At 43.3% G+C, this 12,859-nt stretch overlaps 1 protein-coding gene across 1 annotated transcript; it reads right to left on the reverse strand.

Annotated features, from left to right (window-relative positions):
- Positions 1-5,077: 5,077 nt before the first annotated feature.
- MBOAT4 (membrane bound O-acyltransferase domain containing 4) lies at positions 5,078-10,261 on the reverse strand. Its single transcript, XM_070407381.1, has 3 exons — positions 10,062-10,261; positions 9,128-9,352; positions 5,078-6,109 (listed from the first exon to the last, which is right to left on the reverse strand). Exons 1-3 carry the CDS (start codon positions 10,178-10,180, stop codon positions 5,146-5,148), a joined length of 1,308 nt encoding a protein of 435 aa, XP_070263482.1. The 5' UTR covers positions 10,181-10,261; the 3' UTR covers positions 5,078-5,145.
- Positions 10,262-12,859: the final 2,598 nt, after the last annotated feature.

The following is a 12,859-nucleotide window of genomic DNA, read 5'->3' on the forward strand; positions in this document are numbered from 1 at the left end:
CAACTTGGGACTGGTGGATCCTCTTCCCAGATGGGCTACCTACGTGGCTGGCAGATTGGTGTTGTTGGCTGTTAACTGGGAGCTCAGCCAGGACGAGGGCCAGGCGCCTTTGTTTCACCTGCTCTCTGTGGACATTTGGCTTCCTCACAACATGATGGCCAGACTAGAACAGATGTCCCAAGAAAACTATTCATAAGTGTATGGCAGTTTTATGACATACTTTGGAAGACTTATAGCATCACTTCTGCCATAATCTTATGGTCAAGCTAGTCAAAAAGTCACCTTCCGCCCTGACCCGTTTGGCTCAGTGGATAGAGCGACGGCCTGGGGACTGAAGGGTCCCAGGTTCGATTCCAGTCAAGGGGATGTACCTTGGTTGTGGGCACATCCCCAGTGGGGGGTGTGCAGGAGGCAGCTGATCGATGTTTCTCTCTCATTGATGTTTCTAACTCTCTATCCTTCTCCCTTCCTCTCTGTAAAAAATCAATAAAATATATTTTTTAAAAAAAAGTCACCTTCCCCTCGCCCAGTTTCAAGGGAAACAGCCATAAACACTCAATGGGAAAAGTGTCAATGTTATTTTATAAAAAAGCATATGGAAGGGAATATATTATGATATCCATCTTTCAAAAGTATAACCTGCCACATAGAGAGTGAGTGTTTCAGTTGATGAGCACAGTATATCTCAATCTATTTTGGTTTTTAATTTTTCTCAGCAAACATTTTATAGTTTTTACTGTACAGGTCTTATAGTCATTTTACTATATCCCTAAATATTTCAGCTTTTCTGATGCCATATTACCATATTCTCTCTAAAACCTCAAGTACAAAGTATGTTTGCATGGTTTCCATGTCTTTCCTTGTTCCTGTTTAGGAAACTCTATCCAGGCCTTTACTTTATTTAACTATAGATAAACAGTAGATTTTGTTGTCGTTAATCCTCACCAGAGGATATTTTTCCATTGATTTTTAGAGAGTGAAAGGGAGAGGTAGAGACAGAGGGGAAACATCAATGTGAGAGAGACACATCGATTGGTTGCCTCCCACATGAGCCCTGACCAGGGCAGGGGATTGAGCCTGCAACCAAGTTACGTGCCCCTGACCCGAATCGAACCCAGGATCCCTCAGTCTGCAGTCCGACGCTCTATCCACTGAGCCAAACCAGCTAGGGTGAGGGCCGTTATTTTAGATGATGTGGTTCTCCCTGGTGAGGTGTCACTTGAGCAGAGACATGAGTTATGTGAAGGAGTGGCCACATGTAGATCTGAGCAAGAACATTCTAGATGGAAGAACAATTTTTAAAAGCTCAGAAACACTGTCTTGGGGAGATAGAGAGTAGGTCAGAGGTGTATAACTGGTCTGCAGTGAAGAAAATGTCAAAAGGTGAAGATGCTAATATTAACTGGTAAACTGCATTAGCTTTTGTGAACTAATCTTAGAGATGACGTACCATCACCTCTGTCATGTAATATTTGTCACACAGACCAATGGTGGTTGGATGTGGGAGAATGTGAATTCCAGGAAGAGGAACATTGGGGGTTATCTTAGAGGATACTCATCACAGTGGTTTTTACAGTTTTTATTATTTTCATAAGATATTGGGGAAGGGAAATTCCTCTGCCATTGGTACCCAGTAGTCTTTTGCATACTTGTTTACATGTAAATTTTCAAACCTACACAAAAGTAGAATATGTTGAACTCCCATGTCTCCATCACTCAGGTTCAACAATTTTTACCGTGTCCTGTCTGTTTTATCTGTATGTCCCCTATTTGCCATACCCTAGATTACTTAAATGCAAGTCCACGGTATCATTTCATCTGTGAGTATCCCTAAAATGTGACCGTTTTTTAACAAATATTATTACACCTGAAAAAATTAAAAATAATGCTATAGTATCCAGTTAGTGTTCTAATTTCCCCTATAAATGCCCTTTTATAGTTGGCTACTTTGAATCAGGATCTAAACAAAGTCCACACATTTACATAACTGTATAAATAGGAAAAATTAGGAAATAAAAGGTGCTTAGGTTCACTTATAATTTAAGAAATGAGGAGGATTTTATCTTTGTTCTTTCCTTCTATCCTGAACAATGTGACCTTGAATTCAGATCATTACGAGTGTCACCCAGTAGGAGTCAACATAATGTTCTTTCTATAGGAAAATGCAATCTAAATTCCAAACAATTTAGAGGCAAAGTTGTAGAAAATATCCCATTAGTAAGTTGAGGATGTCAGAAAATGCCACCCATATATCTTCACACTAGTGAATTCATCTAAGTCACTCGATTTAACATAACTCAGGTTGGCCATGCAACTAAACTAAGGTAACACCTGTATTATATACATAAATATATGGCTCTCAATTATAGCTTAACAGGTGGTTCTAAAAAAATAGATGCAGTAAAAACCAAGCGAGGCAAAGATACTTCCTTAGAAATAATCTGGCATCTCAAATTACACATTGTTCCAGGACATGAGGCCCAAAGCAAATTAATATTACTAGTATTCAACAATTATCTGCCAAATATAGACTGAGAAATTAAAAAACTATTTTTCAGGAAGGGAAAGTCGGAGTAGTTAATGGTGTTTTATTGGTACTAGAGAAATACTCTTTCGGGTTTTTAATGAGCCACAAAAATATGGCTTTGTTATTTTTATATGGTGGGAAATAAGTAAGAAATTTAATATGCCAGTTGTTTATAAAGACCTTAGGTACTCGGCAAGTTTATTTCTTCCTGTAAAATTCTTGCTGGTTAAGTAAGTGCAGGTTGGGAGGAAAATGCTTTACTCTTTCCTGTGCTAAAAAATTGACAAAGCACTTACATAATCATAATGCCTCTGGGTTTGAGAGTAAAGGCTGATATTTATCTGTCTCTTGTGTTGTTACACTAGGAAACTTGGGCCTGGAGAGGGGAATGGCTGGAGTCACACAGCTGCTTAGTGCTAGCTTGGGACTAAACCACATCCTCTGTCTCCTGGACAGGTGCTCTGGCCACTTCATCACAGGGCTGCCTTGCTAGCATCACAATCAACAATGATTAGGGATCAAATACTGAAGTGGCAGTACGAATTTTACTAGAGCATTTCTTTTTTTTCTTTTTTTTTTAATATTTTGTTGATTTTCTACAGAGAAGAAGGGAGAGGGATAGAGAGCCAGAAACATCGATGAGAGAGATCGACCAGCTGCCTCCTGCACACCCCCCACTGGGGATGTGCCCGCAACCAAGGTACATGCCCTTGACCGGAATCGAACCTGGGACCCCTGAGTCCGCAGGCCAACACTCTATCCACTGAGCCAAACCGGTTCGGCAAGAGCATTTCTTTTGAGATGCTTTGGAAATAGGCGAAGTTGAGAAAGGTCACATAAATATAATCACTGCCCCTTCACCTGTTAGTGCAAAACCCTGAAATCATAGGGAACCAAGTTTTCCACACCATCTGTTGTTACAAACATGTAAAGAAGAGTCTGTTGGAAGTGACTTGAATCTACAGTCTAGTAATTGACATTTTAATCTGGATAAATTACTAATGATTGCCATTTGTCCTTTTATAGCAATTGGTCATTGCAATGCCCATAATCTATTGGCCTCTACAGTGCTCCTATGAGTACAGTGTCAAGTCTGTTCTTTCACACCTACAGAACCTGCTTCACCACCAAACTGGTCTCAGCGGCTGGCTGCCAGGGCCTCTGAGGTGACCAGAGAGACAGCTCACTGCCGCCAGGAGATCAGGCACCTGGGCTAAGTAGCATCCTTTGGGCAGAAGTAGAACTTGGCCTTCTTGGCACTTCCCTAGTGGGAAGATCTAATACTTGCCAGGACAAACTCAAAACTCTCCATCTGAGACTCCTTTCCCATGTCGTGGGATTGAACAAGGATTGATGAGTCAACAGGCTGGATGTGTATCGGTGAACCTTCCCTGTGTCTGCTTTATAAAAACTACTTGGGTAGGAAAAAACACGAGTGGATTGCCTCCTTCAGAGAAGTTTAACAGGTGGGGTGGATGCTAAGGTACATGGACTACCTATTTAGAGCCACTGGCTGCCTCTTGGTCATAGTGGCAGCCAACAGTAAGGCCAGCACCGGCATGTGGCTCTCTGTGCATCGGGAACCAGAGCTGCCCTGTGAGCCTGGCTTATCCAAAGTAATAGGTCAAGAGATGACATGAGGTCTTCATGGAACATTTACTAGGCAATGCCATTTAAGGCTATAGAAATGATCCCTGAAAGTATAGTCTTGCCAGTGCCATTTCAATACACAAGTGGTCTCTATCATTCCTTGGTCCTCTTAGGAAGGCAAATTTTGTGACTTTCTGTTAAATGTTTTCTAATAAACCTTTGCTAGCATTTTGAGCCTTTCAATATGGCTTGTCTTATTTTCAGAGATTTTTTTTTAAAATATTTTTTTATTGATTTCAGAGAGGGAGAGGAAGAGAGAGATAGAAGCATCAATGATGAGAGAGAATCATTGATTGACTGCCTCCTGCATGCCTCACACTGGGGATCCACCTGGGCATGTGCCTTGACTAGAATCAAACCATGACCTCCTGCTTCATAGGTCGACACTCAAGCACTGAGCCATGCCAGCTGGGCCCATGTCCAGAGATTTCTTAATCTCCAGAATCTCACACAATACTTTTAAACAACTTAATGAAATCCCTTGTGGGTCTATAAGGGTCCCTAGCAAACCCTTCAGGGTAATTTGGCTGATAAAAAGTGGGAGGCCAGCGGTCAGGACAAATCAGTATAGTATGACTTAGATACTGTTTTGTTGTTGTTGTCTTGCTAAACTCACATTCCAGGATCAAGCAGACCGCTAGCACTCAATTTTTGGATATCCATGCATATACCATTTGCCATTTGGCTCACAGTAGCTTATGTTTCTATGCATTGCTTTAACTTTGCTTCCACACCAAAACTGTAAACCCTAAGGGGAGAAACCATGGCTTTTTCTTTTGTGGATCCATTATAATAGCTTCTTAAAGCAGATACACAAATTTCTATAGCAAGACACCAGGTATATTTATTTAATATTTTTTAAAAAACTTTTATTATGAAAATGTTCAAATATTTGCATCATCAACAGCCATCTGGCACTTTGTAAATTCTTTTTCATGGATGTCTAAAATGAAGGCTGGGGAAAGATGTCAGTTAACTTTATGCTTTCTCTTTGCTAATAGAAAAAGCAAAATACAGTACACCATGGGAAAGACACTGTTGTAAGAATTACACAGCAGCCAGAGAGAGGAGAGGCTCCTGCCCTCCACGGCCAGCATTATATAGGCAATGATGAGCTGGGTGTGGGCCCAGGTGAGGGTTCTGTAGAGTAGCCGCATCGGCCAGGATCTGATAAACAAATTGGCAAAGGTGTGAATCAGGTAGTCAGCTTTCACCATCAGAGCCCAGCAAAGGAAACCAAACACCTGTCCTGGGTGGAGTCCGTGCCACCAGGCGGAGAAGGTGAATGTCTGCAACAACGGCCAGGCCCTGCCCTGTTGGAATATGAGGCGTCTGAGCCACTGAGCTGTGCTTTGGTTCCATTTTCTTGTGAACAGGGATATCCTGTGGGTTGTTTCTAGCATCCAAATGTCCGCATCAGGGAGGTATCCCTCCTCGCCAGGGCTCTCGCCAAACTCAGATCCAAAGCCCGCAGCACAGAGGAGGGAGTCATCCAGGAGCCAGTGGGAGTAGTAGGTGAGTTTGAAGAGCCCAGCGGTGGACCACATAACATAGATGCACTGGAGTTGACGGCAGTCGGCCAGACTGGCTCCTGCACTCAGCACCCGCCTCATGACCACCATTAGGCACTCCAATCCCAGAATCTGCAGACCCTTCCAGGTGAAAGTCCAGAAGGAGTACGTGGGACACACAGAGCTGAACCCTTGAACACGAGCCTGAAATCTCTGGAAAGAACACAGAGGACCTCCTAGGAGACCAGGAAAAAAGAGCAAGTAGCTGAAATAGGGCAGTGCCCTACACAGATGCTCAGACAAAGAGCTCCTGCTCCTGATGTCTCGTGATGCTGCCTCCACCTTCCCCTCACAAATGTCCAGAGAGAGGGATGTTACCCTCTGGGTCAAGAGCATGAGGGAAGAAAGAGTGATGCAGAACCTGAAAGAGATACCGTTTTTCATGTAAAAAACATTTCATATGTATTTGATCCCATTCCAGCCCCTCACACATGACCCCACAAAGGCTCTTGAGTTAATTCAGAACCACAGGCTACTCCGGGAAGAATTAAAAGATAAATGGGGAAATTAATCAGTCAAAGAGGCAGATAAGAGAATGACAAGGAGCCCTAACCGGTTTGGCTCAGTGGATAGAGCATCAGCTTGTGGACTCAAGGGTCCCAGGTTTGATTCCGGGCAAGGGCATGTACCTTGGTTGCGGGCACATCCCCAGTAGGGGGTGTGCAGGAGGCAGCTGATCGATGTTTCTCTCTCATCGATGTTTCTAACTCTATCCCTCTCCCTTCCTCTCTGTAAAAAATCAATAAAATATATTTTTTAAAAAAAGAGAATAACAAGGAATATTGTGGGGAGGTATTGATTACAATATTTCTAAGAATGGCTTATAAAGATTAGGACCAGGGGCCTGGGAGAAATTTGCCATAAAAGCAACAAAAAGTAGTGAAAAGAATATAGAAAGTTGAAGACTGTAAAAATGAAACAACCCTGACCTTTTTAAAAAATATGTTTTTACTGATTTCAGAGAGCAGAAGGGAGAGGTGGAGAGAGAGAGAAACATCAGTGATGACTAAGAATCATTGATCAGCTGCCTCCTGCACACCCCCTACTTGGGATTCAGCCTGCCACCCAGGCATGTGCCCTGACCCAGAATTGAACAGTGACCTCCTGGTTCATGGGTTGATGCTCAACCACTGAGCAACACCGGCCAGTCTCTGACTTTTGCTGGCGATCTGTGCTGAGGGACGGTGAATCGAGCTAGAGGTTCAGTGTGTGCACTGAGTCATTAACAACTGAGATGTGTTCTTAACCCAGTGATAGCGAACCTATGACACGCATGTCAGAGGTGACACACGAACTCATTTTTTTGGTTGATTTTTCTTCGTTAAATGGCATTTAAATATATAAAATAAATATCAAAAATATAAATCTTTGTTTTACTATGGTTGCGAATATCAAAAAATTTCTATATGTGACACGGCACCAGAGTTAAGTTAGGGTTTTTCAAAATGCTGACACGCCGAGCTCAAAAGGTTCGCCATCACTGTCTTAACCAATCACTTGAACTGTCCCTGCTTCACCATCAAAGTGGAGAAGATCCCACTGGCAAGATTGTGGAGAAAATGAAAATTAAGTGACATACTTGACGATCAGGAATGCTGTCCTATGGAGAGAAAATAGCATGTTTCCTAATCACTGTTGTTTTTATCTGTGTGTCAGGATTTAAGAACCACTGACCTCATTTGATTTATCCCAACAGTAAGCCAAGTAGCCTCCAAATGCCACCAACCCCTGTCCACTCACTTTCTGGTAAGTGCTGAATGTGTCCCCTACAGATTCACATGTTGAAGTCCTTACCCTGGCACCTCAGAATGTGACTGTTTTTGGAGGTAGGGCATTTAAAGAGGTAATTACGTTAAAATGAGGTCATTAGGGTGGGCCCTAATCCAATATGACTGTTATCCTTCTAAGACAGTGGTTTTCAACCTTGGCTGCACATTAGAAACACCTGGGAATCTTTTTACAATCCTGATTTCTGGGCCTCATCCTCCGGAAATTCTGTTTCTTTATTATGGGGTGGGGCCACAACACTAGTAACAATGAAACAGAATTTCCGGAGGATGAGGCCCAGAAATCAGGATTTTCAAAAGATTCCCAGGTGATTCTAATGTGCAGCCAAGGTTGAGAACCACTGTTCTAAGAAGAGGAGATTATGACACAGACACAGAGGGAAGACCATGTGAAGGCACAGGGAGAAGGTGGCCCTCTGCAAGCCAAGGAGAGAAGCCTCAGAAGAAGCTGAACCTACCAACACCTTGATCTTGGACTTCCAGACTCCGAGGAAATAAATTTCTGTTGTTTAAGCCACCCGGTCTGTGGTACTTTGTTATGACAGTGAGAGCAAACTAGTACACCTTCCCATTTCACCAGCCTTGCTCCTGTCGGGCCAGATCCTGCTCAACTTGTTCCTCCTACTGAAATCCTACTCCATCACACCCCCATCAGTATCTCTCCCCCCTCCCCGCCCCCTCAATCCACCTGCCATCTTGCCTTTTCTTCAGAGAAGCAAACCCTGAAGCTTTGGTAAAACAGAAATAAACAAAAGGATTCTGAGTTTGGTAGGGTTGGCAAAGTGAGTGAATCAATGACAGGTTGGAATCAGAGAGGTGACGCACCTCGACAGGTCAAAACCCCATTTCTCTGACTGACCATGGACACATATCGATTGTGCTAACAGAGGGAGCCCGAAAAATAGGCCTCAAGATCGCAGCGATATTCTTCCCCCTAATCTTGGTGATGTCACTGACTCATGAAAACACTTCTCTAGGCTGTCATTAGCACCAATTTTTTCTTTTCTAGATTTTTTCTTTCCTCCTTCTGAGAGGATGGAAAGGTGAGTCCCAATGACACTACAACTCTTGCACAGCAGGTGCCATGGGAAAGGCAGCAAAGGTTTACGGTGGATTTATACCTTCCCTGTCCTGCTAAAGGGGAGGGCAGGCTGCTGGCTGCGTGTCTAAACCACCCACACGAGGTGAGCAAACTGGGCTTAGTCACTTCTGGGCAGCCTCGTCTGTGTGCCCTGGGACTCCTGGGTCAGCCTCCTTCTCTGGCACAATGGTAATTACTGTTAAGTGCCAGACTATGCTTCATAGGTGACACATGGTAGTTATTAACAGTCATATAATTACATTTAATTCATTATCTCTAACATAAGAAAGGGTCTTGCAAGATAGGTTTTTTTTACACTCCACCACCACCACACACTTTTTTTTTCTTCAGAAAAAGAAACTGAGGCCGGGAGAGATTAAATGACTTGCTCAAGGTCACACTGCTCCAATGTGGAAGAATTTGGATTCAAGCTCAACACCCAGTTCTGCTACCACAGTGCAAACAACCCCGTTGGACGGCTCAGTACAAGCACATGGCTGAACTGCTTTACCTGGTGGAAGGAGGCTCCTGCAGATAATACTCAGTATAGTGCAAACCCAGGTGACACAGCGTCTGCCAGCTCATCTGAAAGAAGAAAGTCCACCTGTGGACCTCCTGTGGGCCGAGTGAGTAGATCAGAACCACGGTGCCCAGAGCAGGGATGAAGACAAGCACAGCAAAGGAACCCATAGCAGCCAAGGCCAGGGCCCCTCCTCCAGCCAGGAGAAAGAGGTGCCTGAAAGAAGAAGGACAGACAGCCCGTGAGACTGACTTAGAACAGTGCAACACATGAGCCGCTTCAGGCACTCTGGGTGACTCAGTTGAAGCAGGCCTCACAGAACACCTAAAGAAGTCATACTGTTATCACTCCCAAACCTGCCTTTGGTTCTTCTGAAGGGAAGGACCATGGGAGAAAGTTCCAGAGTTCATTTGTGAACGATTACCCCAGGAGATCAATCTTGACTCCTGCTTTAGTGACCCTGGGATATACAGCATAGAGAATATAGTCAATAATATTGTAATAAGTATGTATGCTATCAGATGGGTACCAGATTTATTGGGGTTCTAACTTAGTTATATAATGCCTAATCACTGGGTTGCACACCTGAAACTAATATAATATTGTATGTCAGCTGTAATAAAAAAATAAAAAAATATTTAAAGTACAAAAATGATTCTCTCTCATCATTGGTGTTTCTATCTCTCACTCCCTCTGCCTTCCTCTCTGAAATCAATAATAATAATAAAAAGTGTGATTATATTTAACTAGAAGCCCAGCGTGTGAAATTGCGCAGCCCCACCCACCGATGCCGATCTTTGGTCATTATGGTGTTAGGGCTACTGGGTTTTTATAATATAGACCTTCGCATCTGCACTGCAATCTATGCTATTTGACCTACTATAACATTCATAGATGTATGGACAAAATCAGCCATCACACCTACCTGGCATGAGTGGAAAATGAATCCATACTGCAGAGATAATTAAATAGAAGTGCAAAGGGAAAAGCAGTCCCTTGATAAAGTGAGACGGGATGGAGGAAAAACAGCCGAAGCCAACCCATTATGAGCTGGCACAGAAGGCACTGTCCTTTCCAGAGTCCTTGACTGGTGCCTTCCTGCAGCAGAATCCTTGACCAGGCTCTCTGATCTTTTTATAAGATACAGGAAGGCCTGGGCGAGCAAAAGGCAAACAAAAGCACCAGGGGTAACAGCATAAACGTTGGTTTTCTGATAAAAGGAACTGCACTATAGAAACCAAAACATTATTTGTGGTTATCTTACTTACTAATGACATGTACTAAAAACACTGCTTTCAAAAGTTCTGGTTTTGTTTAGTTTACATATCACAGTATTTGTCTTTCCAGCCATCTGACTGTCATATTTTCTTCACTAAGTTAAGGAAAAATCTTATTTTCCAATTGTGAACAGACAATTCTGCAGACTGGGGGAGGGGGAACAAGGACATGAGTATGAGGGAGGTGGGTTCTCAAAGAGTAAGAAGATCCCCCCTCCCAACTCCCACTGCTCTCCTTATGTTCTTTTTTCTTTTTCTTTTTTTAAAATCCTCACCTGAGGATATTTTTTCCATTTTTTTTAAGGGGTGGAAGGGAGGGGAAGAGAAAGAGAGAAACATCCATGTGAGAGAGACATATCAATCGGTTGGCCCCTGCATGCGCCCTGACTGATGCTGGGGATGGAGCCTGCATCTGAGGTAGGGCCTTGACCAGATTGAACCCGCGACCCTTGGGTCTGCAGGCCAAACGGGCTAGGGCTCTTTTTTTTTCATAGTATCTGTTACCACCCCTTTATAAATCTACTTCTCAGTTTATTACCTGTCCCCTGCTACAAATGTGAGCTCTACAAGGAAAAGCCTTTGTTTTGCTTATTGCTGTATCCCCAGCACATAGAACAATGCTAGGCACATACTATGTACTCAGTAAATATTTGTTAAGAAAAAGGCAGAGAAGCCTCTAACTCAGTGGTTCTCAACCTTGGCTGCACAGTAGAATCACCTGGGAATCTTTTTAAAATCCTGGCCCAGAAATCAGGATTTTAAAAAGATTCCCAGGTGATTCTAATGTGTAGCCAAGGTTGAGAACCACTGCTGAACTTGTCTGCTTCTGCATTAAACCACCTGCCTGCACTGTTTCTGCCATCTGAGTCAGCCCTTATAGAGGAGTTCCAGTCCTGTTTCAACCAATAAGACTGAGACTTTCCCACAGTTCTGACCAATCAGAGTGGCTCCATTCTGACCAGGGGCGGGGACTTGTGTCTATATAAGCCAGTTCCCCTCTGACTCCAGGGTTTCATTTTTCACTGAAGACTACCTTTCCCCAGGTGGAGCGGAGCAGAGCTGCCTAGCTGAAAGGGGGCCTGACGAAGCAGCCTCACGACCTTGCTGTACTACTTAGCTGTTTCACAGTCGTGCTGTTTTTACTGGTACAGCCATGCTGTATTGCCCTGGAGCTCCATGAAGTTTCCTTCTTCACCGCACCCCAAACTGAGAATTCCTGTTGGCTTTGAATTGGCACCAACTACCTTTGACAGTAGCCATAAGGGGTCAAAGGTTCTTCATCCCCTACACTTTTATACTTTCTCTTCCCAAATCACATGTCCAGGATTCTAGCAAATTCTGCTTTACTGACACCAACTGTAATGAAAAAAACCGGAAACACGGAGTATGTGAGATCTGAGACATAAAGGGTTAAAAGGGAGTGGGGCAAAGGACAGGTGGAAGCCATCTGGGGTGGAAAGTCAGCTTGGCTTCTTTGAGAATGAAAGTGTGATTAGAGAAAGAGGAAGAGGAACATGAAATTAAAGAAGAGAGAAGTAGGCAAGTGTAGGATCTAGGCCAGAGATTGGTTATGGAAAGAAGTTTGGATTTAATTTTTAATTTTTTTTTTCAGGGAGGAAGGAAGAGGGAGAGAGATAGAAACATCAATGATGAGAATCATTGATTGGCTGCCTCCTGCATGCCCTACACTGGGGATCAAGCCTGCAACCCAGGTATGTGCCCTGACCAGGAATTAAATCATGTTGGTTCATAGGTCAAGGCCCAACCACTGAGACCCAGGCTGGCCTGGATTTTAAAAGGAATAGGAAGTAAAAACCAAACTGGATTTGGTTTTTAAAGGATGATTTTAACTACAGGCTTGGATGGGGTGTGGGTGGGCGTGGTGGGGTGACTTTAAACGTGAAGGGTGGAAGGAGCAGACAATAGGGGAGCTGAGATTACATTAGAGAGGTGATAGAGTAAATGATGCAAAGTGGAAGCATGACAGACACCAGATATAGGACCAGCAGAACTTGCTGGTGAATTATAGATGGAGAGGTGAGGCGTGCCTAGAACAAGCATGTCAAACTCGTGGCCCGCGGGCCGCATGCAGCCCACAATGAGTATTTTTGCGGCCCAGCCAATATAACGTTATGTAAGAAACATTTTAATAAAAATTTCATAACTTAATTTTTACAATATCCTATTATACATAATTATTAATAATGAACTACAATGCTCGCTAATGACTGCTTACTAGAATCGTATTGCATTCATTTCCCTTCTGTGCCTTCTGCGCAGGCGCACCATTTCTCTACTAATATTAGCAGCAAATATTTTAGCAGCCAACTGCCACCTCATTATGTTACAGAAAAACCGGACAAGAACCAAACAGCACTCTGAGAGTTTGGAGTTACACTTTATTCACCGCGGTGGGCTCAGGGAAATGAATCCAAATTCTAAGCAA

The sequence above is a fragment of the Myotis yumanensis genome, unplaced genomic scaffold (genome assembly GCF_028538775.1).
Source record: "Myotis yumanensis isolate MYYU_CA2020_CCGP unplaced genomic scaffold, mMyoYum1.0.hap1 SCAF_3, whole genome shotgun sequence".
In the NCBI taxonomy this organism is placed as follows: domain Eukaryota; kingdom Metazoa; phylum Chordata; class Mammalia; order Chiroptera; family Vespertilionidae; genus Myotis; species Myotis yumanensis.

Excerpts from the sequence above, each read along its gene's own strand:
- MBOAT4 (XM_070407381.1), bottom strand. The coding sequence starts at position 10,180 with ATGGGTTGGCTTCGGCTGTTTTTCCTCCATCCCGTCTCACTTTATCAA. Across the intron at positions 9,353-10,061 it reads TCATTTTCCACTCATGCCAG|GCACCTCTTTCTCCTGGCTG; the intron begins GTAGGTGTGATG and ends TTCTTCTTTCAG. Across the intron at positions 6,110-9,127 it reads CAGGAGCCTCCTTCCACCAG|GTTCTGCATCACTCTTTCTT; the intron begins GTAAAGCAGTTC and ends TATCTCTTTCAG.